The sequence below is a fragment of the Leuciscus leuciscus genome, assembly GCF_965113295.1.
Source record: "Leuciscus leuciscus genome assembly, chromosome: 14".
In the NCBI taxonomy this organism is placed as follows: domain Eukaryota; kingdom Metazoa; phylum Chordata; class Actinopteri; order Cypriniformes; family Leuciscidae; genus Leuciscus; species Leuciscus leuciscus.
In genome coordinates this window covers 32,339,114-32,363,656 of record NC_138738.1, presented here as the reverse complement: position 1 = coordinate 32,363,656, position 24,543 = coordinate 32,339,114, and the positions used below count along the sequence as shown (strand labels likewise).

Here is a 24,543-nt window from a genome sequence, read left to right as displayed (position 1 = left end):
CCTTTATTTCATCCTCTAAATTAAATGGCTTCTTTGGGGAATCACAGAGGGGCGGCCACACAACTGCCATTTTATTTGCTTGCTTCTTTATGTCATCATTCAACTTTGCTTGAGTCATATTCTCTGTAGTGTTGGGGTCATTTTCTTGTGGGCTGTGAGTTACTTTGACATTAAAATTGACAGGAGGATTGTTTTTCATGTTAGTTGTTTCTGCCGAGCTGTTCTGATTCTTTGTACTCCAAAGTTCTTTGTGGGGCCTTTCTCCAAACCCTTCATCATAGTTGCCTTTAGACTTGAAAAGTTGTTTGTAGTGTGGCTTGCAGTACATTCGTCCATGGAGAGAAGCATAGTTTCCAAGACTGAAGCAGAGAGATAAACACAAATATGATTTGAATTTGCGATGTGGATCTGAAGAACTAGATAGCTGTATATTGTATTCTGACATTACAAGAACAACTCTCATATATTTATAAATGATGTTTTATTAACAAAGTTCGGGAGGAGCACGTTCAGATAATTAACACAAGTGGAGAGCACTCAGCAATCAATGGTTAGAGGTATATATACACTCAGCAGTCTCACCTCATTCCATTGACAGTTTTGCAGCATCCCTCCACCACCCCTTCTCCACGCTTCTAGTCCTAAGCACTTACATAAGGGGGGAGTACTCTGGGTTCGGGCCGAACTCCGAGCTCGGAGCCCTCCCCCCGGACAGCACGCCAATTAAGCAATTAAACTTTACCCCCTCAAATTATATGTAAGTGTGAACTCGTGAACTCTCCACAAAAAAAATCATACAAGCTCACTCAAACTTCGAACATTCTTGCCAATGTTGTAATCAGTTTAAATAACAAGTATTCAAATCAAATCAAGTTGCAAATCATGGTGCATTTCACCAAGAACTTCTTCTCACTTGTTCCATGCTGTAACTAGGGATGTCCCGATACCACTTTTTCACTTCCGATACGATACTGATGCCGCAGCTTTGGCTATTTGCCGATACCGATATCAATCCGATATTTTTATTTTATTCTTGAACTAATACTAATAATAATAAAATATATGGAAGCACTTTGCTCAATTAGCCACATAAGAACATCTCACTCAAATGGAGAACAAATACTTCTCCAGTATATAGTCCACAACAACAGTTGATAATGAAAGACTGCCACCCTTTATTCAAAAGACCTTGAGATATGTTTGGTAACCTGAATGAATTTTAAATTAATTTGCTATATTTCAGATCAATATATTTGTTTCCTTAAAATTTTTATTAACTTTAACTTTATTCTCATCTGAATTATAAATAATTTATTTCTGTATAAAAGAATACTACTTTTAAAAACACATTTGATTTTCTTTTTTATTCAATGTAGAATGTGTAACTTCAAAACAAACAGATTAGTCTGTTTTAGGACAATAAATGAAAACCAATGCAATATGATGAATGTCCAAAAGATTAGATCATTTTTGCTTTTAAACAGTGTGTGTGTGTGTGTGTGTGTGTGTGTGTGTGTGTGTGTGTGTGTGTGTGTGTGTGTGTGTGTGTGTGTGTGTGTGTGTGTGTGTGTGAGATTTTGGTTGGGTGGCAGTTACAGTTTGACAAGAGTTTACAGTTTGACAAAAGCACAATGTTGTGTTTTACACAAATATAAGTAGGCTTAAAACACTTTTTGCAGTTTTAATGATGTCCTGTATGAAAATGACGGAGTATGTTTTTATCTTTCCACTGTTCGATCGCGCCCGTGCCTCTCTCTCTCTCTGACACACACACACACACACACACACACACACACACACACACATTCCAGCATTGCAATCTTGACATCGCAGCCTGTTCATTTTGCTGCGTTCACACTAAACGCGAATAGAGCGTCAAACTCGCGTCTAGTTCGATGCTTGAACAGTTTGAATCCATTCGCGCGTCCAAAGCGAATAGGACGCGCCGCGCGCGTATAATGATAAAGTGAGCGTTTGAAGCGATATAGACGCGCGTTCAGAGCTAAGGCGGGGCTACAGATTGTCCCTAAAGAACCCGCATATGCGCGTATCTAACAGTAACGTTATTTCCGTATTACATTAATTAATGTGCACGCGAGTTTTATTTATTTTTATACCGTGTATTCTCTGTGTAAATCCATGCACCGAACGTACGTTCAGTACGAATACGTACCGTTCCACCCCTAATGGGTATCGGATCGGATAATTTTTTTTCTCCCCTTCGATATCCGATCTAGCGTTTTGGGCCAGTATCGGCACGATACCGATGCCGTGGATCGGATCGGGACATCCCTAGCTGTAACCCATTAAAATGTGGAAAAACATCTAGGATTAATGTAAAAAATTAAGCCACTACCTGAGCTGGCTGCTGCAGTGAGCACATCTAAAACAGCTTTTATGGAAGTTTTGCTTGTCTGCTATGAGAGACTCCATGGGATACACCCTCTTCCGACATGCCTGACACAGTTCGGAATCTGGCACCCGTATCTTCTGTTGGAGAGAGAGACTGACATTAGAAAATGCTTTTAAATCTGTCAACACATACGTATGTATATGTATACACTGCCCCACCAAAGTCGCTGTTTGGATTTTAATAGGCAAATGCTTAAGAGTCTATGATTGGATCATTATTGCAGTGATTACTATGTTTCTGGCATGTTATATGTTGGAAAACAGTTCTTCTAACCCTAATTGATGGAGTGTGTAGCTTTTCATTTCTTAAACAACCACGTTGGAAGACACATCATGGCCATATTCTAGGATGACAATGTCCAGACCATGAATTCATTGAAAGTCTTTGGAATGTGCTGGAGTAAACTTTACAGAGTGCTCAAGTGCATTGTGCATTGTCAATACTTGATGCACCTCTTGATGGAAATAACATCAAATCATTAATTTCCATCAAGAGGTGCATATTTTTTTGGTGAAGATCTTGTATCTTGTCGTCTTTGGCCGGGCAGTGTATATATTTTATGTGTAAAGATGTTAATGAGTTAAGGAATATAGAAAAGGAATCAAAAAGTTGTTAGTATAGTTGCTGGAATTAAAATATTTAAGTAATACATGCATTTAGGGAGGTTAAATAAAACCGCACACATTTCATCTGGACCTCAGCACAGTCTCATAAAATCTAAAGGGCAATACTTCAAATGTTCAGTTCACAAAACAATAATCATATTCACTTTGACTATGATATCCAGTTTAGCAGCACTCCATTATTAACTCAAACTAAAATATCTAAATTTAAGTACAGGCACAAGAAATACCTAAAGAATCTCTATTTGTCAAGTGCAAACACACCATCACTGTTTTAGTCATCACACTGTACTCTTTGTTAACTTTTCCATGCTCATCACATAGGTTTACCGGTGACAACAGTCTGGTGCTGGTGTGAAACAGTCTGTGATCTGTGCTGTTCAGACACAGTGAAGCCCAGATTTTTGAAGACATTTTCACTCTCTGCCCATGTCTGTTGGAAACTCTTTAGTAACTCTTCTGCAGAGGCCTCTGGTGGAACGTCCAGGACAGGAACATCCCCTCTTACTACATCTGCATAAGTTGGTGGATCACCTCGTGTTTTCACACTCTGAAAGTGGGAGGTTGTTTCAGTCTTCATGCCTGTTATAGTGTTTCCAAACTCATCTACAGTGGCGAAGTGCTCAGTTGCAGATTTAGTTTCAGAAAATCCTTCAGGTGCATCCTCTTGTTTCTCAGGATTCTTTTTCTCTTCCTTTAGGTACTGGTGGGCTTGCTCACCCATTTCAAAGACATTCTTGAGGGCCTTAATATCAAAGCTTGGTATGTCCTCTACCAAGCATGACTTCTTCTCAGGTTCAGCATCTTCTGTGTCACTTTCAAGTCTCTCAGTAATCACAATAGGCTCCTTTCGAACATAAACTTTAGGCTGGGGAGACTCAAATTTGTTAACAAGCCTAGATAGGTCAACCCTGGGCAAGTCCTCTAACATTTTCTCATGTGCATCTATGGATCTCGGGATCTCTGGCTCATCTTCTGTATCTGGTTCAAGACGCTCTGGGATGTCAATAGGATCCCTGCGTACATATGTACGAGACACCTCTGCTTTCTGAGCCTCTTCAAAGAACTCACGCTTGTCTTTCACGGTCATCATTGAGTCTCCATGGATATCTGTGATATCCAGCAGGGATGATTCCATCATTTGAGTCTCAAAGGTAATCTCTGAACAGCTGGATGAGCGAGACCCTTCCAGATCTGTTTGGACCTTTATCATGTACTCTGGCAAAGGCATGGGTGGTGGAGTCATGCCTTGCGAGAGTTTGGCTGTGGTATCTCTTAGTTTAGCTAGTTTCTCAGAGCGACTCATTGTGGGGGAGGGTGTGGATTGGTTCAGGCGTGTTGGTGTTTCAGACCAGCGAGGTGGAGGTGTTGGTGTGGTGCCCGACCTGTAAGAGGAAGTCGGTGATGGAGTCACTCTCAAAGGAGAGTCTGTCCTCTTGGCAGACTCAATGCAGATATACGTTGGTGATGGTGTCCGCATTCTTAGCTCAGGTGGCATTTTGAGCTCTGCTGTCTTTGATTCACTCTGGCACTCTGTCTTCTTTTCCTCCAATACTTTCTTCTGAGTCTCTATTTTTGCTGAGCCAATAGTAATCTTAGATATTTTTTGTGTGGCTCCACCTACTATTTTCTTCTCCTGTGTTGACACACTTTTTGCCGACTCTGAAACAGACAAATTTCGTTCTAAAAAATTCAGTTTAGCCAGGGCAAGGTTCTGTACATAGGTTATGACCTCTATAATTTTCTGCTTGTTGTACTGAGTACAGCTTAAATCAGCCTTCTCTTCAGAATCGACTAGCCAATCAGGAATGATACTCAGCATGGTCTTTAATGACTTTGGATTCATTTTTGCAGGGGATCCTTCAAACTCCTTGATGTAACTCAACAATTTTTTAATCTCTTCACATTTTTGTGCATAAGAATTTTCAGTTGTGATTAATGCACTCTTTTCCGAATCTGCGGTTTCTGTAATCTCTGTTTTGTTTTGCTCCTCTTTCTGCATTGACTGTTTTATGGCCTCCTCTCTGCTTGGAGGCCGCGGTGAAGGCTTTACCTGCTTTTTGATCTGGAATTTACTTTTTTGTTGAGTGCTCTGTTGTTGAACTGTGCTCTGAGTGACCATCCTCTCTTCATGAATCTGTACACATTCCTCTCTCACTGCTTGATGGGACTGAATGACAGTTGTCTGCCCTTGACCTTGATGTACGTCTATCGATATTGCTGGTTGTATTTGATGTATTTCAACTGATGGTCTTGGTGCCACAGGTGGTGGCTGCTTAACTGATGTTTGTCTTTGTTTCTTCAACTGGACCTCCATTTTGGTGTCTTGCTTGGTTTGTCTCATTTCCTCCTTTTTCTCAACTTTCACTTCAATTTTTTCCATGTCACTGTTGGATTTTTGGAGGCCCTCCTGACCTATGCACACTTGTGACACACTTGTTTGCACACTTGATTGAACTATGTCCTTTTCCTCTTCCTGTTTCTCCGGCTTTTCTACCTTAGGTACCTTAAATGTTTTCACCTTAAAGCTGGGGGTCACTTTTGGGATCTTTGTGGTCTGAGAGGAAACCTTCTTGACTTCTTGAGCTGCACAAGTCTCTAGGCTCTTGATCTCTTCTTCTTGAGCAGAAACAGTTATCTGACTTTGAAAACTTTTTGTGGCCTGGATGCTCTCTTGTTTTCCAGAGTGAGCTTTTGTACTCACAACTTGCTCTGTAACTGAATGTGGATGGACTGTAGGGGCTGGATGGCTTTTAATCTCTAAGGCAGCTGTGATAGATGCCTGCTTTTTATCTGATACTGTGTTGGATGATTCTGTGCTTGTTTTCTTAGCAACTTTGGGAATCGAAGGTTTGCTTATCTGAGAATTTGCAGTTGGCTTTTTCTTTGGAGGGGTCTGTGGACTTTTTGGGGGGGAAAGTTTTTCTGCTGTTTCTTTAGGCAACATGGCTGGCTTCTGCTCAGGCTCTGGTACTTTAGATGTTTCTTTCTGGGTCTCAAAAATTATTTGAGGCTTTTCAGCTTTCTGTGCGCTTGACTCTGCTTCAGCCTTCATTTCACTGACATTGAATGTTTTAGTAGGTGGGGGTGAGGTGGGAGTGCTTTCTCCCTTGTTCTTTTCAGCCTCCTCTCTTTGTTTGCGATATCTCTCTTCTGCAAGCATTAGAGGTGTTTTGAATTTACTTCCATAAGGTCTTGGTTTTGGAGCAGTAGTGTCAGGGGGAGGTGGGAGTTTAATTGGCGGAACGAAAACCTTTTTTGGGCGTGGTGGTTCCTCAGCTGCTGGTTGTAGCACAGGTATTGCTGATGAAGCTTTAGCAATATGTGGTGCTGGAGGTTCAATTGTTTTAACCTGGCCCTTTTGCTTGGTGATGTTCTCTGTAGTTTCAGTGACTACAGTTATGTTTGATGCAACTGTTTCACTCTGCTCTGCCACTGATAGAGGAGGTGGAGGTGGTGGAACAGGTGCAGTTTGTTTTTTCTGCCATTTAAATGTTTTGGGCTGTGGTTGCTTGGGAGGCTCAGGTTTGGGTACTTTGAATAGAGCTCTGCCTTTTGGCTTTCCAGGTTGAGTGGAAACAGATATCGAGCTGAGTTCCTGTTGAGATGGAGGAGGAGGCAGGAGGTCTTGGGGTGGAGGAGGTGGTGGAAAGAATTCAGTGTCTGTTTCCATGATAGGTGGTGGTGGAGGGGGAAGGTCACTGTCCTGTCTCGTGACCAGAGGAGGGCGAGGTAAGAGGGCTGACTGGACATCACTTTCTGCCACTGGTGAGGGAGGAGGAGGCAGAGAAAGCTCTGACTCAGAGGGGGGTGGAGGAGAACTCGGAGGTGGTGGAAAGTGAATCTCTGGCTGTGGCTTCACTTTTTTTATCATTCCTTTGGGACTGAGATTGCGGTTTAGACTCTTAACATTTTTCTCTGATTTTAAATTCTTGATGTTCTGCTTCTGGGTTATGGTGGTGTGCTCTGTTGTCTTAGTCGTCTGAACCTGTGTGACTGTCTTTGTCTCTTCAGTTTGCTTCATGCTAATATTACTTTGTGATACCTCCATTGATGCATTTGTTGAAGACATAGCTGCAATTTCAGATTTTTTCTCACTCATATGACCTCCAACGTTCTTCTTCTTGATTAACACTGGACTAGGAGTGTTCTGTTTTTGTTTTATATGTTGCTCCTTTACATTAATCTTTTGAGAGCCTTGAGAGGACTCTTGTGAATGAACAGCTGTAGTCATCTGTTTAGTAGTAGAACGATACTCCTCAGAAGATGTCTGACTTTCTGAAGATTTGATCTCTGATGTTTTTTGCGTGCTGCTCTGCTGCATGTTTCTCACTGGAGGTGGATTTTCTGGCTTTTCCTCAGTTTTAGGTCCAGCTGGGCAATCACGAGTTGCTTGTTGAGGGGGAACAGGATTCCTAATGGGAGCTTTAGCTTTCTTATTTATTTTTGATTTGTGGCTTGATTGCTCTTTCTTCTTCATCAGGGATTTAATGGTGCCCTGAACATCTCCCTTAATCACCTCTTCTTTCTCAATTTGCATTTGCTCCTGTTCATAAAGGGATTTGATGGAGGATTTTATGTCACCCTCTGTGCTTGGCCTCCTCTGCATATTTGGGGATGAGGCTGGCTCTAGTAAAAGCTGAATTGTACCTTTCACATCACCCTGTTCACTTACTTGGTGCTGAAAAGCCCTCTTTTCAGTTGAAGCCTCTTGAAGACTTAGAAGAGCAGTCTGAATGTCACCTTTAACAATCTCCTCCTTCTCAACCTCTTTTACCGCCTGCTTTGCCTCCTCCAGGGATTTTAAGGTACCTTTAATATCCCCTGGTACCAAATCTTCAATAATTACCTCAGTCTTTGCAGATGTTGATTTTTCAAGAGATTCTAATGCACCCCTAATATCACCAGGGACAATTTCAGGTTTTTCTATTTCTTTTAGTTGGTTTTGAGCCTCCTCAAGAGACCTAAGTGTTGTACTGATATCTCCTTTGACTATATCTTCTTTTTCTATGACAACACATTGGTTTGCAGCTTGTGAAAGAGAGTCAAGAGCTGCTCTCAAGTCTCCCTTTACTATATCCTCTTTCTGCATGTTATGCAGGGATAGTACAGGTTCCATCATAAACACCTGTACAGTGTTAATTACATCACCTGGTACAATATCATCTTCAGCAACAGTTCGTCCTATTGTCTGCTGGCTCTTTCTTAGAATCTGCTTTGTTTGTTCTACATCACCTCCAATAATCTTTTCTTTAATGTTTTCCTGAACAATTTCATCGGCTCCCACCTGAAGTTGTCTGAGGTAGTCCATTGCCCCAGACTCAATACAAGTAGAATAAAAACTGACATTTCCCCTCTCTGCTTCTCCCACAGTTATCTTAGAGGATGGGTCCCTTGCATCAGCATTACCCAGCAGCCTATGCAGTGTTCCACGAATATTTCCTCTAATTATATCCTCTTTCTCAACATTGCTCTCACTTTCTTTATTGAGAAGTGAGTATATGGTCATTCTCACATCTCCTTTCTCATCTTCTTGAATCAGAATGCCACGTTTGGAAGATCCTTCCTGCTTGAGCAAGTTATTAATTGCATCTTGAATGTCTCCTCTGATAATTTCCTCTTTCTCAACATTGTCACTCTTATCCTGATTAAAGAGCTGTTGGACAGTTGAGTTGATATTTCCTCTTTCCTCCCTATCTATGGTGATTCCCCTCTCTGTTGTCTCACGTCTGTTAAGCAGGTTCATCATAATATTGTTCAGGTCTCCATGTATTACTTCTTCTCTCTGGATCTCTGGAGTCTCCTGGTTTAGAAGTTTGTATTTAGCCATTCTGACATCTCCAATCTCATCTGCCTCAATTAAAATGCCTTGTGACTCAACCATTTTCTGAGAATACAGCTCTTCTAGGGTTGACTTAATGCTCTTACCAACGATCTCTGTTCTCTCCACACTGCTCTCATTAAACTCAGTTAGGGCGGTAGTTTCAAATAACCAAGTTGTTGTCTTCACGTCAGCTTTTGGGATTTCCTCACGAGAAATTACAGTATCTGTTTCATCAACTTCCTTGATACGATCAAGTGGTTCCTTTTCAAAGAGCCACACAGACTGCTTAACATCACCTTTTACCACTTCTTCACGTGTCACCTTCTCCATCTCGTCATACTCCGAACCTTCACCACGGATCTTGTCAATGGTATGAGTTTCAAACATCCATGTGGAGCTTCTCACATTACCTCTCTGAATCTCACTGACACTAACGGTTCTCACAAATTTCTTTGATAGGTCATCCATTTCAAAAAGCTGCTTGTTTGTTTTCACATCCCCCCCTTGGATGTCTGCTACTGTTTTATTAGCAACTTTCATATCCTCTGCAATCTCATCTAGAGGCTGTGTTTCAAACCTCCACCTGGCTGTGCTGACGTCTCCTTTTTGGATGTCTTCTTCCGTAACAGCTTTGATGACATAAACCTCATCTGTGTCTCTTATTGAGTCAAGGGGCTTTGTCTCAAATAACCATCTTGCCCCAACCACATCTCCTCGCAGAATCTCTTCTTTTGTGACTGTAGTAACCTCATGATAGTGTCCTTCTTTGTCCCTGATAGCATACAGTGGCTGAGTCTCAAACATCATGGTGTAGTTTTTTACGTCCCCTTTCTCAATCTCCTTGTGTATGATGCTTTGGAGTTTGCTGATCTCAGTATCAGATGTTTCCTCCTGAATCTTATCTAATGAGTATGTCTCAAAAATGAAGCGACCTTTATCAACATTACCTCCCTGAATATCTGTTACTGTGCGTGACTCCTTTAATTCCTCAGAGTTTACCTGGATGGAATCAATTGGTTGATTTTCAAATATCCAGGTACAGTTCACCACATTTCCTTTCTGAATGTCCTCTGTTTGACGGCATTTAAGTTTCTGCATGGTTTCCTCTGATGTAGAAGTCATTATATCAGATGACTGATTCTCAAAGATGTATTTCATCCGTGATACATCTCCAGAGTTAATGTCAATCTCTGTTATTCGCTTAAAGCCACTATGATCCTTATCGTCTGTGATGTTTTCCAGGTTTTCGGTCTCAAATAGGAAACGTACTAGACGTACATCCTTACCTTGTACATCGTCTTGCTTTACTGTGCAAGTTTTCAGGATTGTCTCAGACTCATCTTTGATGCTGTCAAGAGTCTGAGTCTCAAAAAGCCATGTACAGGTTTTAACATCTCCTTTCTGGATGTCTGTAGTGTCCTCAGTCTTTGTCTCTACTTTCTCATACAAGACATCCATCGGCTGGGTTTCGAACAACCATCTGCATGTTTTAACATCACCTCTCTGGATCTCAATGCTCTCATTTTTCTTGTTGTCCTCTTCCTCTAAGTTGAAGTATTTAATGCCATCAAGGGGCTGAGTTTCGAAAAGCCATTTGGCAGTTTTGACATCACCTGATTGGATTTCTTCTTTAGATATTCCTTTGATTATCTGAAACTTAGTGATGCTCTCATCAAACTGATCAATAGGACGAGTTTCAAACATCCACTTGCAGCTTCTCACATCTCCTTTCACAACTTCCTCTCTGCGCACAGTTTTGACCTCATGGTAGTGTCCTGAGCTGTCCTGTACAGCATACAAGGGTGCTGACTCAAATAACACTTTATTTGATTTCACTGAACCACTGGTAACACCCTCCACTTGTATTTTTTGTGCATCTGTACACTTGCTCAGGTCCATGGTCTCAAATATTTCCTTGTAATTTGTAACATCTCCCTTTTCAAGCTCCTCTAGATTAATAGTCCGTGTGATCTCTTTCTTTTCTTCTCTGATCTGCTCAAGAGGTTTGCTTTCAAACAACCACCTCTGGTGTCTCACATCACCTTTCTCTTCTTCTGAAGCTATCACCTTTTGTAGCTTTCCAACTTCTGCTAACTCTTTCAGATTCTCCATTGGCACTGTTTCAAACAAATTCCTAGCAGAAGTAACATCACCACCCATAATATCTTCTGTCTCCAATGGTCTTGCATTGGTATCGTCTTTAAGTTTATCCATTGGCTGTGTTTCAAAGATCATGCAGTGTCTCCTCACATCTGCACCTAAGATCTCCTCCTTCTGAGTCTTTGTGGTTTCCCATTCCTCATCTTTAATTTGATCAAGTGTCTTTGTCTCGAACAGCCATCTTCCCCTGTTTACCCCAACCTGATAATTTTCCTCCATGGAGACCCCACAGATTAGTTTTACCTGACTTGGATCTTTGCTGATCAGGTCCAGTGGCTGAGTTTCAAAGAGCCAGCGTGATGTCCTGACATCACCTTTCTCAGTTTCTTCACGTCGCACCTTGGTAATCTCCAGCATCTCACCGGAGTCACCGCGGATGACACACATGGGCTGTGTTTCGAACATCTTGGTTGTCTTCTTTACCTCACCTTTGGTTTCTTCAAGCTCTGACTTCAGCTGCAGGAAGTGACTTTCATCAATAGTCTCAGTGTGTCCAAGTGTGTCCAGGTGCTGTGTTTCAAACAAGTACCTAGCAGTTTTCACATCACCCCCAGAAATGTCTTTCATATACATCACCTGTGTCTCCTGCTCATCCTCTTGGTAAATTCTGTTGAGTGAGTCTAGAGGTTGTGTCTCGAATAACCATGTTGCAGTCTGGACATCTCCCCTTGCAAGCTCTAGTTTTCCACTGTGCTCTGCTGAGTCTGTTTTTTCTGTACCTAGAGCATCGATGGGCTTTGTTTCAAACATCCATGTAGTAAACTTCACATCTTTTCCAGCAATAATTTCTTGTTGGGCTATGTTCTTGCCCTCATCCTCATCTGGTGTTGCATCTTTAATGGAATCTAGGGGCTTGTTCTCAAACATCCAGCGCATTGACTGCACCTCACCTTTCAGGATCTCATCCCACTCCAAATACTCTCTCTCTGGGCTTATGCACTTTCCAGGACTGGTACTTCTGCTGTTTTCAAAAACATAACGTGCTTGCTGAATGTCTCTGCTCACCTCCTCATCACTGTCCACATAAGTTTGCTCCGTGTCTGTCACTTCAGTGAAGAAGTCACGCTCCAGGTTTTTACGCACTTCTGGATGAATGTGCTTGTAGAGGCGCTTAAGTTCATAGAGGTTCCTCTGCTTAGAGTACTCCTCTTTATTGACTGCATATTTGGCTGAAGTAGGTGCATCTGTTGGCTTAGGGGAAAGACAACGTCCTGGGACTTGGGAAGTCACTTGATGCTGATGTGTGGCAGATACTGGTTGTGCGAAGTGCTCCACGGCATCATATTGTGAGGAAGCCACAGAGGAGGTAGAGGCCTCTTGCATTGTTTTAGTGACAGACATGGTCTCATAGCTACCTGTGGCAGTAGTCTTTGAGGAAACATTTACTGGGGCCCAAGGAAACTGGTTGTAATCAAGATCAATCTTTGTTGTTATGGGAAAGACAAGCATAATATTTTATCAATACATAATTTTCATGTATAAGTACAGAAAAGGAGTGATACAAAGAAATATGAACGAATAGAATAGCCAGTGGAGACAAAGTTGATGTATGTAAACTAACATATAGGCATTTCTTTAAATAGGGCACTTTTGGCAATGTGGACTTTTAGTAAACTCTCTTAAAACAATTTTTATACACTTATTGGTTTATTTTTTATTTAGTATGTACATAATTACATCAAAATAGGATTTTAGGATAATTTCATATCAGTATATTATGTATCACAAAAAAATAATATTTAAACATTTTTACATAATTTTACAAAATTACAGCTAGATTGTAAATGGGAAAAAATTTGTTTTCTTCATTTAATAGTTGTGTCTGGATCTCAGACATGGATAAACCAATGACTTATTTACTCTATGTAAAAGACGTGACATAAAAGTGCCTGAAATAAAAGAAACACCCATACAGTGTATTTTAAGTAAGGCCTGTTTCACACTGAACGCGTGAGCAGAGAATAAGCAGGTGCTTTTTTTCAGCACCTGTTCTAACAGATTAGAACATTCACACTGCACACCGAGGGAGCAGAGCAGTGTTGTGATCTTTCAGCGGCGAGTTTACTTTTGCTGCGTTGCTTACGCTGAATTAAAGCCACTGTGCATTGTTCTTGTTCAAAAAACACCTACTGTACGTTAATATGAAAAATAACAAATTTCACCATAAAATAAAAGTGAGATGTTCCGTGTTTCACAATCATCACCATTCACCATTTCACATTCAGCTGAAAAAATTAATAAATAAATTATATATATATATATATATATATACGAAAACATATTAATTGACACGTAATATTAACACGTAATTGCCAGGAGATTTTTCCCAAAACTAGATGTATTTCTGAACTTTTAAGATTACTTTTATCATGTAAACTATATGCAGTATACAGAATGTTATATGTGTGTTGGATAGTAGGAGGGGAACATGGTCACATCACCACAAAGTAGGGTACAACGGGGCTAAAGGCTCCATGGGGTAAAAGGCTCCTTTGATTTTATTTTCCTCAAACATCTGCTTTTCAAGATGTACGTGGATTTTTGGCTGATCCTTGATGCGATGGCGGGCAGCAATGCAAAGTTGATTCCGCGTTACTTTGATCTAATATTTTATGTTTTTTTCAAATGTAGATTTAAGTGAACGAGAATCGCTAATCAATAAAATGACTGAATAGTTATATTTCGAGACAAAGGTTTGTTAATGATTTTCAAGCTAATTAAAGCAAGTTTTTCAATAACGGAAGAATGTGTAAAAGTATGGTATTTGGGGTAAAAGGCACCCCTGCTGTCGGGGTGAAAGGCACAATAATTAACATGATAATAAATGTCTGGCTGACTTTGTTGACATGACATGGTTAGATTCAGATGGTAAATATCATATATTAAGTTGGGTGTCCTCCTGATAGATAATCACCATGTTTATAATGAAACCAATTCAAAAATATGATATTAATCATATAAGTTAATAAAATATGATTTAATGTTACCACTGTAAATCTAAATTAATTTATTATGGGATCACATTCAATGCTTTCAGAATCTTTACTTTTTAAAATAATTTTGTTTATGTATTTTTAAAATATATTTTTATATTAACATTTTAATAACAGTATATTTATTGAACAAAAATGAATTCTTTTATTTATCAAAATGAACAGAAAATCGTGCAAACTTTTCTAAAGTGATTGTTTTGAACAAGTATTAACTAGACATTATTATTTTAGCTAAAGTATTTGTATAAATACAGTGTGCCTTTTGCCCCATGCCGGTAAGCCTTTTACCCCGTGTGTGTGGGGTAAAAGGCCCACCCTGCCACCTCATACATTTTTTAAATAAAAACCACTTTTATGGCTTATTTTTACACAAAATCTGTTGATCCATAAATGTTCAATACAAACATATATATTTTTTCTGCAGTCATACACTATGGGAATAGTGAAAAGCAAATGTTTTTCCTAAGGTGTGCCTTTAGCCCCGTTGTACCGTACTGTATGCTGCGGCTGCCCATCATAAATCAAAGCATGTGACAGACAGTGGTCGGAAGAGAACACCTGAAAAACGTGACAGAATGGACTGTGTCTGCGGTCTCAAGTCGAGGTTCAGCTGCGCGTGACAAACGCTGCCAGTGTGAAACAGTCGTAATGATCTTTTAATCTATTGAAAGTAAAACATTTTACTGTGTGCATGAGTATACTTTATTTTTACCTTGATATGTTTGGGTGGAGTGGCCTCTTCAATACTTTTTTCATGCTGCTGTTTCAGGACTTGTGTAGAAACCGTTGGCAAATTTTCTCCTCCAATCACCATCACTTTAACAGAGTAAAAGTGAAAAAATAATTAGTCATGAGGTAACTCCCCATTGTCTCACAGTTTGTTATTTAAAACAAATAATTCTGCACATGCACTACCTTTCTCATCATAATGATCCCCGAAACTTGAGGCCACACTCTGATGAACATTCTGGTCCAGGGAAACCTAACATGAAAACAGTGAGCAACACACTTTATAATTTATCAAATGAATGCCTAACCACAGAATATAGGTTTTCTACTAACTATATTAGGTTTGGAACAACATGAGGGTCAATAAATTATGACAGAATATTCATTTGTATTGCACCTGCAGTATTATAAAAATGGGATCCTATCTTATGTGGATATACAGTACCTGAGCATTTGAGGTACTACTTTCTTTAACACTGCTTCGTACCGTCACCTCTGATGAGCTCACCACCTGCTATTAAGACAGAGAACATCTGTTGTTAAACAAACACACGCAATATGCAACTCACTGCTGTAAGTTTTACATAACCAACAGTGTAACACTGCTCAATGCCTTGTGATATGAGAATTAAACATTGTAGAATCAGTCTAAATCAGGTGTTTACTGCATGCACAACTGTTAATCGTCAAATAGGGGATTTAGTAGCATTGCAAACTGTACTCTTTCTTCAAGTCTTGTTTTAGTCTATGTTTTAGTCTGGAGTGTTGTGGATCCCTTGTGTGTTCATCTGCTGTACCTGTCTCTGCTGGTAGTGGTGTTGTATAACAGTGCTTTGGGATGCAGAGGAGGAACTGAGCTCATGGCTTTCAAACTGTTTCTTCACGCTGGCCAGTCCGCCTGGCAGAGAGCACGGCTCAGAACTGTCCATGACCTTATAACACATAATAAAATGCTCAGACACTCAAAAATATACATATTTACACACTGTAGGAGAGTGGGGTAAAGTGAGACATTTTTTACATTTGTTCCCCTATGATATATCAGTCAAATTTACACATTTCCCATTAATTCAGGATGTTTCCTAGCAATGGAAATTATTAGAATGTATTCAGGACGAAGGGCAGTGAAAATATGATTGTTTTTAAAAAAGTGGTCTTGTGTCTCACTTTACCCCAGCTTAGGGGTAAACTGAGACAGACCAGAGAAATCAAGGGGGTAAAGTGAACCAGCTGGGGGTAAACTGATCCACTTACTTTTTCCACTCTGAAACTTCCATAACAACACATGTTGTAACAGTAAGAATCTTGACAGCTAGCTTGACAACCACACATTCCAGAACTAATGTCGGACTAGTAACAGAATCATGGAGATTGGTCAATTAAGCACATTTTTTTGATGACCCACCAAGTGATGCAACGCCCTTGGCGTGCTAAGGGTGAAAGGCACACTGGAGGAAATTCCTCCTAAAAAAAAGAAAGAACTATTTCCAAATTATTGTGATACATTTGGAAAACTCAATGCAGTCAGACCTCCCCTGGCCAGCCCAGGGAGGGTGGCCCGTCCTGAGCCAGATTCGGATTTGTCCGCCACCGCTGGAGCTCCGTCTGGAGCAAAGTCGGTCCTAAAACGGACCTTTGGGTCTTTGTGGAGGAGGGACAATGCTCCGCTCGGACAAGGAACATGGACCAGAGAACCGTGGTGGTCAGACCGGGTGGGGAAACAGCCTGACCCAGTGGAGGATATTCCTCCTTGTAAAAATGTCCAAAAATATCTTGTATTTGAAGAAGAGCTCCATGCTCGCAGACCTCCCGGGCCAGCCCCAGGGAGGGTGGGTCATCTCCGGTCAAAGTCAGATCCGTACACCTGTTGGCGCTCCTGCTGGAGCAACCACGGATGCTCGGGGTGTTGTAGAGGAGAGAGACGACACTCTTATCGGACTAGGTAATGGAAAACAGGCGCCTCCGGGTTTCCTGGGGCCCAGAGGAGCGCACCCTCTCCTTCGGGCCGTCAAGTCGGGGTGCCCGGTCGATTGGAGCTTCGGACGCGCCTGGGGATGGAGCAGCTTGCTCCTCCCCGATTTGCGCGTTGACCTCGGGAGACTCAGATGGCCCGTCTGAAACGGATGTCCACAAAGGTGGCCGCGGGCGCGTCGGGAGGCTTGGATTAGTTGGGGCCCCCCTGGCATGTCTTAAGAGCCAAACTTTGCCCTGCGCCTCCCCCCGCTTTCCAAGCACCCTTCCTGGTTACGGCCTCAATCCAGATGCCTCCTGCCCCTGCCCCCGGTGGATGGTTCCTCATGCGCCCTATGAGTGGCCGTGTTGTCTCGAGCCTAGGCCCGAGTGGAGCGAGACCCGTGTGTAGGGAGCCTGCGCATCGCGGTTCACCGTCCGGGGCTTCTTGGTTGATCCCATAGGTAAAACGTATGCATGTCGAACAGTCGGTCTGGGTAAACGGCGAAGCGACTCCAGGGGCTTGAGACACCCCTGGAGAAAAAGCGGTGGAGGAAGGTCCTCCTCCGAAAACAAAACGGACAGTGTCCGTGAGGTTGCAGATGGACGAGATTCCCATGCTGACTTTACTCCCTAGCAGGCTCCCAGGGAGAGTGCGGAGCTCCTGTCGGAGCGACCTCGGTCCTAAAACGGACCTTGGGGGTTTTGTCGAGGAGGGGAAAAACGCTCCATTCGGACAAGGTGAGACGGAGAAGGTGCTCCACCTCTTTGCCTAAGCTACTGCACCCCAGGCTACTGATTTTACTTCCCCCTTCTTTTTTTTCTTTATGAATCTTAGGAGGCTTGACTTGTCAATATTTCTCTCCCTTGCAGCTGCTCTTATAGACTTCTTTCCTTCTTTGACCTCAGCGTCTGCACTCTCCATCTCCTCGAGGGGTGTTTTGCCCCAGGTTTGCTTCCTGGTGTATTGCCTTGGCATGATGGCTTTTCTACTATGTTTATGACATTACAAATAAAACATAAGTCATGTAATATTACATTAAAATATGTTTAAGACTAAACTTAACTTGTGCCTCATGTCTCACTACCCCACAGAATTTGTCTCACTTTACCCCACCGCCACATTTTAGAAAAAGACAATCTCTCTTAGCAATTCAGGCTTATCTTCAGCTAGCATCATCACATGGTTTTATATGTTGGTAGTTCATCAACATGTATGATATAAGTTTTTTTACCTGAATCAATTTGCTTTGGCACAACAGTTGATTAAGTTGACAGCAAGAAATTTTACTTTTACATGCAAAAAAAATATTTTTGTGAAAAAAACATGCTTACGACAGCACCATGAGGTCCTCTCCTTCATGGCCAAGGGTAAATGGAAGGGGCTTGAAAACATAATGGTCATATGACCACAATTGTGTTCTATTGCCTAGATATAGGGGGTGTCTCACATTACCCGATGTCTCACATTACCCCGTTCTCCCCTACATACATAGAAAAGATCTGAGACATGATTCTCCTCGCAGAACCTTATTTCACCAAGGGCAACATGTTCCTGGATCAATATCTTTGTTGAACCTCGAACAACATTCTAATTAACCAATCAGATTTTAGGGACAAATTTACAGTTTAGGCTTACGACCAAGGTTAGGTGCTTCTACATCAGTTATTCAGCCATCATTCCCCTCTGATTTTAACGATTACTTATGCGTTGAGTTAGGTTTAGGGGTAGGGATATGGTTATGATAAAATTTTCTGAATGTTGTTCCAGGATCAACAAAATAACCCGTCTTACTGAGCAAAATCAGGACAAATATTCTCCTATAGGGGGCACTATAAAAGTTGAAAACAAAGCTCTTTTCTAACAAAGTCCAGGGGTCAGTAAGTAAAAGTCCTGCCATATGTTTATTCCACCCATGAACTCAGCCAGCTGATTTCACTAATAGTTCTATCTCCTGGCTGAAAAACTGCTAATTAGCAAATCCAGGTGATTGGAACAAAATACTGAGGAGGACTTTTACTTTCTGAACCTGGACTTTACACCTCTGCTTAGAACCTAAACACACATTATTATTTAAGAAGTCATATCATTATTCATTTTTTTTATCATTTATTATTCAATTATTTGTTATATTGTACAAACCATAAAGACAGAGCATTATTTTTCCAATAGTGTGTGCTAACCAGCGACAAGAAATGTTTCTCTCCACACTGTTAGTAAAAATGTCACGGAATGCAGCGCGATAGCAAACATTCAGAACATATTTGTTGGGCTGGATTTTCAACCACTGGGATTTCACAATGGGTGGACTACCTTCCAGAACCTTCCAGTCTGGACTACAAATTGACACCATTACTGCAGGGTTATTATTATTAACTAAAACTAAACCCATACAAATAAAAAAATTAAAAAAATTCACGGAAAGTAAAATATAAAAAACCTTAAACTTTTATGTTTTATTTCAGCTAAGTGCCAAGGCAACATTTCACATTTTCATTTAGTTTAAATTAAAGTAAAACACTAACGAAAACTAAATAAAATAAAACGTAATAAAAAACTACATACATAATAAAAACATATTTTTAAAAATAAATTGTACTAAAAACAATAAATGTAGGCTACTAAAACTTATCCCATGAGGCAACGGGAGAGGATTTATAAATGACAGTGAAGCGACGTAACTGACGCTGGTAGGTCACATGATAATGACAACATGGCAAAGTATGTCCAGATTATATTCATACTACACACATTCATACTATAAAGACATACTTTTTTAGCAGTCGTGAAGTATTTAAGTATTTATATCAAGTGGAAGGCCTTAGACAGGAAATAAGAAATCATACAGGTAATATATAATGAGTCTGTGGGGTAGCATATGTTCACGCGTGTTTGTGTGTTCATGCTGGTAAATACCACAGATGGGCTTCTCTCCTCCTTGGTAGCGGCAGCTTGGTATAGGGCCAGTCTCTGCTTGAGAGGCAAGGTCTCAGTCTCACTGTCAGCGTGTGTTTCTCCTGACGGTGAAACACCTGCACTGCCTGCAGCTGAAACACAGAAACGTGTGCATCATTCGCTATTAAACCTGAAACTGTAACATAAATAGATGCATTTCTTTATCCTGACTTCAAGGTTCATGATTGGTTCAGGGAAACTAATGTTAGAGTAGAGATCACATCATCTGTCATATTTTAAGAGTAAATTTAGCCAGACAAAGTCAAACTGACAACAGGGATGTATTGTGACAGCATGCTGATTCTTTCTCTGTCTCCCAGTCTATAGATGGCTCAAGTGACAAGATGAGGAATGATGTCATAAAGCATGCACGTCGTTCACATCAATCACTGTTTTCAAAGTTTGATCTCCAAGCCATCACCACCTCCAGCTCTGGTAAGGGTTACACATATAAGGTCATTTACACATATTTTAGAGTTTCTTTTTTAATTACTGGTATCTGTCACAAATCTGTCATCTCACACTCATTTGAAATATTTTTTATAACACAGATAATTTAATGACACTATTAATATAATCTTTAGCAAAAATTAAAATGGCATTTCATATGTTCACTTGTTCTTGAAGCATTTAACATTTTTTTTATTTTTGCTTGTTTTGCTTTTCTATTTTTTATCATCACGGTGTAGAATTTTAATATTGGCCGGTTATCAGCCATGACATGAAAATAATTAATGGCTTGTCAGTATCAGCCAGAATTTTAATATCGGTGGTTGATGTACAAGGTTGCATTAAAATGCTCGTGAAAATTTTTTTTTTTTCTTTTCTAATTAGCTCATAATATAGCATGCATCCATTCAAAGTCCTTTCATATTAAATATTATGTAAAATAGCTTTAAAATAATTTAATTATTTAAATCTTACGTTCAAGAAGTCGCATAACATGTAAAAACACAATGAACACAAAGCTGTATGTCATGATGGATTATGAATGAAATGTCATAACATTCCAGATAGACACATTTGAAACAAAAAAAGTTCTCACCGCAAAAAAATTATTGTTGGTTTAACTTAAAAAAGTAAGTTAGCTGGTTGCTGTAAAATTTTTAGTTCATTGAAATAAAGAATTTGAGTTAATCCAACAAAGGAGATTAGTTTAATAAATAGAAACTCAAAATATGATGTTATGTGAACCACATTAATTATCTAAGTTGATTTGACAAAAGATAAAAGTTGTGACAACAAATCATGAAACAATTTTTTATAGTGATATAGAACCTTAAATGGTTGTCAGGCACTTCTTACTAGTATATATAACTTTCAGAGGTTTACATTTAGGAATTTAGTCATTTTTCTTTTCATTAAATTGAATTAAACAGCTCGTAAAAATACTTTATCACTAGAAACAATTTAAATAACCTGTTAAAAATAAAAGTATTATGCAATCATTTAAGACATTTCTCCTTATAGAACCTTTTTGGCGTAAAGGATTCTTTAAAATTGAGTCATGAACCCTATAGGTTCTATATAAAACCCCACTGAACCTTTTTTTTTCTGAGAGTGTAACTCTTTGAATAGTAAGCACATTTTAAATTCTTCATTGATTGAATATTTGAATTCAGTCCATCACTGTTAAAAATAAGAGCCACTGGAAGATGCACTGCAATGCTATTTGCGGATTATTTCAAGCCAGATCTTTGTACTGTGTCATACAACCACACTGCTTTTCTTGCATCAGTAAAGTATGACCGTATCACCATGTGACCAAGACATGTTCCCTGAACTGTTAATTTTAGCAGAGCAAGTTATTCAGTGAATGCCAGTGTAAAGCTAGCCAGCAGAGGGAGAGAGATGATTCACATCCAGAATAAGCAGTAGCTGTTGAACAGAAACTCTACACCTGAGGGTATCTGACACTTTTCAAACACAGAGATGATGGGATGTGGAGACAGAGGGATCACGCACTCGTTTGTCATTATGGCAAGAGAAAGGCATCAGCGGGGAAGATGGACGATGCAAGGCTCAACATTCCAGAAAACCTCCAAGTATCTAGAACCGCAGGGGTTTGGCGGCATTCTAGACTGTTGTGCATTACCATGACGTGAAGTAACCACAGTACTGAGAGCAATTAAAGAAGACTTATTTTAAACCAAGGACCGTTCGTTTCATATTTCAGAGAGAGAGAGAGAGAGGCGCCCCAGGAAGAGTGACTTCCTAAAATGCAAAGCCAAGGAAATCTTTATATCTGTCACTTGTCTATCATTAATATTTCTACTTCTCGATTAATATTATCTGTCTTTTTCTGTCACCTATGACCAAGAGAAATAGGCATTAGTGTAGATTTACTGCTTTTTTGTTATTTAGATAAATGAGTGCTTTGGTTTTGGTTCAGAATTAGCAATCTATAAATGTGCTAGACATCTACTACATGTATGATTAAACTGCGTATCAATACACAAATGTGTTAGCATCATGTCAGTAGGCCTGTAATATTCTGGACTCTAGGCTATGGAATGCAGCAGTAGCTTACAGGCTAAATTCAGAAAGTCCAGTCTTTGGGACTCTATTCTGAGACACTCATGGAGTGAGCCGACATATATGAGACTCACTGCCTTACAGCAAACACAATGCTCATTAGAATAAAGACAATTTACTGTATACAGTTAACATGTTTCGCTCATCTCATTTTACATTTGTCGTCACATTGTCCATATAATTATTCATATAACTTCTAATTCTTTAAACCAGTCATCAGTTTCTTTAAATACATTAAACTGATACTGTTGTGAAATGAAAAGCATGACGAGTTTTGAATTGCTAGAATCCCAAGCTCTGAGATCTTGTCTTTCTGAAAGGCCAGTGAACGGGTATTGGAAAATCTGATATTGTTTGGTTTATAACAAAAGAATCCTTTTGTTACTTTCTGTTCATATAAATAATACTCATCAATATTCATTTTGGTCAACTCCATTATGATGTGACAATAAGCCATGTGTCCTCTACATGCATTCTTAATGAGCGCTCTCGAAACACATACGCCACTGGCCTCATGCACTTAACCTGGAAATATATTTTACACATCTCAACCCAATTTACCATGTAAAAATGAGATTATTGTTAAATTATGAATTATTGAGTAGCACTGTTTACTATAATTCATTGTCAAAATTGGTTTAATTGGAAGCCATGCATTTTCCAAATGAACAACAGACATCTACAGTTCACCAGAAACCACTTCTGTTAAACCACACTCACCTTCAGAGGTCTGACGTTTCCTCTCGGTTCCTCAACGTTACTATAGTGTCACCTGGACACCAGATCCCACCTGGAGACCCCTAGACACCCAGCGTCCGTGTGTGAAAGTGTGTGTTTGGAGACCAGCTCCAGTCTACTGTCCGGTTCACCTCAGAGTGATGGAGGGCAGAGACAGCTGGTTGTATTTCAGAGACCCTCCTCCTCTTTAAAAGATTGCCAGTCTGCTAGGCCTTTTTTTAGATAAGCTACTCAACATGCCCTTAACCTGAAGTCAGAGCGACAGACAGACACACTGAGGGGGAGAGGCACCCTACTGTCTGAGAGATTTTAGGGACATTCATCCTTGGCTTTGAAAATGCACTAGCATCCCATTTCATCTCTTTAAATGTAAGATTCAGTGAAAACTTTTACTCTATTTAATTTTTGTAAAATGTCCAAGCAGATCTTTTTCATACAATTACAGCTCATAGTGACCACTATAAGCTCATAAAAAACACACATATTTCATGTATCATTAAAGCAGTCCATAAATCCCATCTGTGATATTCCAAGCCTTCTGAAGCCATAACATTGATTTGTGTGAGGAACAGCTCTAAAAATTCACAGATAATCTCAATAAACTAAAGAAACACTGTGACTGGACAATTGAGAGGAAGATAATCAGTGAATAATGATTTAAATTTAAGACTTTTACTTTAGAAGACTTGGAATATAGAGCACAAGTCATATGGACTACCTCTACTGTTATGTTTTTGGAGTCTAACAGACATGGAAACTAGGAATGTTGTATGGAAAATTCTTTCAAAAATGCTCCTTTTGTGTTTCGTGGAAAAAACAACATACAAGTTTGGAACAGCATGAGGGTGAATAAATAATGACGAACACAATTTTCTAGAGAATTTTCTCTATTTGAAGGGGATCACAGGAGGTGAGGGCTACTTCAAAACTCTGATTAATATAAAGCATTTACAGAAAGAGCTTACATCTGTTTGTGTGTGTTGGCGTCAGGGTCAGAAATTAGGCCGGACTTGAGACACTCAAAGTGACAGAAATGGCAAAGAAAACACTCCTAACAATTTCAGTATATTGTGTTTACTTTTGTATTTAATGTCACTTTGATTTTAACAGCCATAATTGTTCAGATGAAGTAGCATTTTTTTTGGCAAATGGATGCTGTGCTTTTTATGTGGTTAGAAAAAAACATTATCTTATAAAAATTGGAATTTAGCCCTAAGGTTGGTCTCTTTTTAAATGAAAGTAGTAGATTATTGCTGAAGTGAATGTGTAAAAAGTTATTTAAGTGTAAATTTACTATAAAGCAAATGTACTGTGCTAAGCAGTTTTATATAAATATATATACTAAAACTTTTTTACTTTAAAAATCCTATAAAACCAGCCGTATGTCTAACCAAGTAAATTTTATTTTGAATGCGTTCTTCTGTCAAAAATGAATACATTTTTGTCACAATATCACAAAACAGTCACAAAATATGGAATCTTCAAAATATGGAATCTTTTCCAACGATGTGTTTTGTAAAGATTAGAAAAAGTTTTGATTATAAAATAGTGCAGTCAATTTTGAAATATGAAACATGACACTGCCCACTAGGGGAAGGAGCCCTAAAATTAATTTAAGTACC

General features: G+C 39.7%; 1 protein-coding gene across 4 annotated transcripts in view; it reads right to left on the bottom strand.

Annotated features, from left to right (window-relative positions):
* Positions 1-222: 222 nt before the first annotated feature.
* Positions 223-24,543, bottom strand: part of xirp2a (xin actin binding repeat containing 2a) — a 39,017-nt gene continuing 14,696 nt past the window's right edge. The window contains exons 1-9 of one of the 4 annotated variants that reach the window (XM_082189554.1): positions 22,904-23,966; positions 19,610-19,740; positions 15,540-15,674; positions 15,188-15,256; positions 14,929-14,995; positions 14,726-14,829; positions 3,367-12,442; positions 2,357-2,490; positions 223-359 (exon numbers count right to left, since the gene is read on the bottom strand). In XM_082189554.1, the coding sequence (XP_082045680.1) occupies positions 2,396-2,490; positions 3,367-12,442; positions 14,726-14,829; positions 14,929-14,995; positions 15,188-15,256; positions 15,540-15,671 (9,543 nt within the window). In that variant the 5' untranslated portion in view covers positions 15,672-15,674; positions 19,610-19,740; positions 22,904-23,966 and the 3' untranslated portion in view covers positions 223-359; positions 2,357-2,395. Of the gene's footprint in view, positions 360-2,303; positions 2,491-3,366; positions 12,443-14,725; positions 14,830-14,928; positions 14,996-15,187; positions 15,257-15,539; positions 15,675-19,609; positions 19,741-22,903; positions 23,967-24,543 lie in introns of those variants that run through there. The other 3 variants (XM_082189553.1, XM_082189551.1, XM_082189552.1) reach the window with 3 other exon arrangements.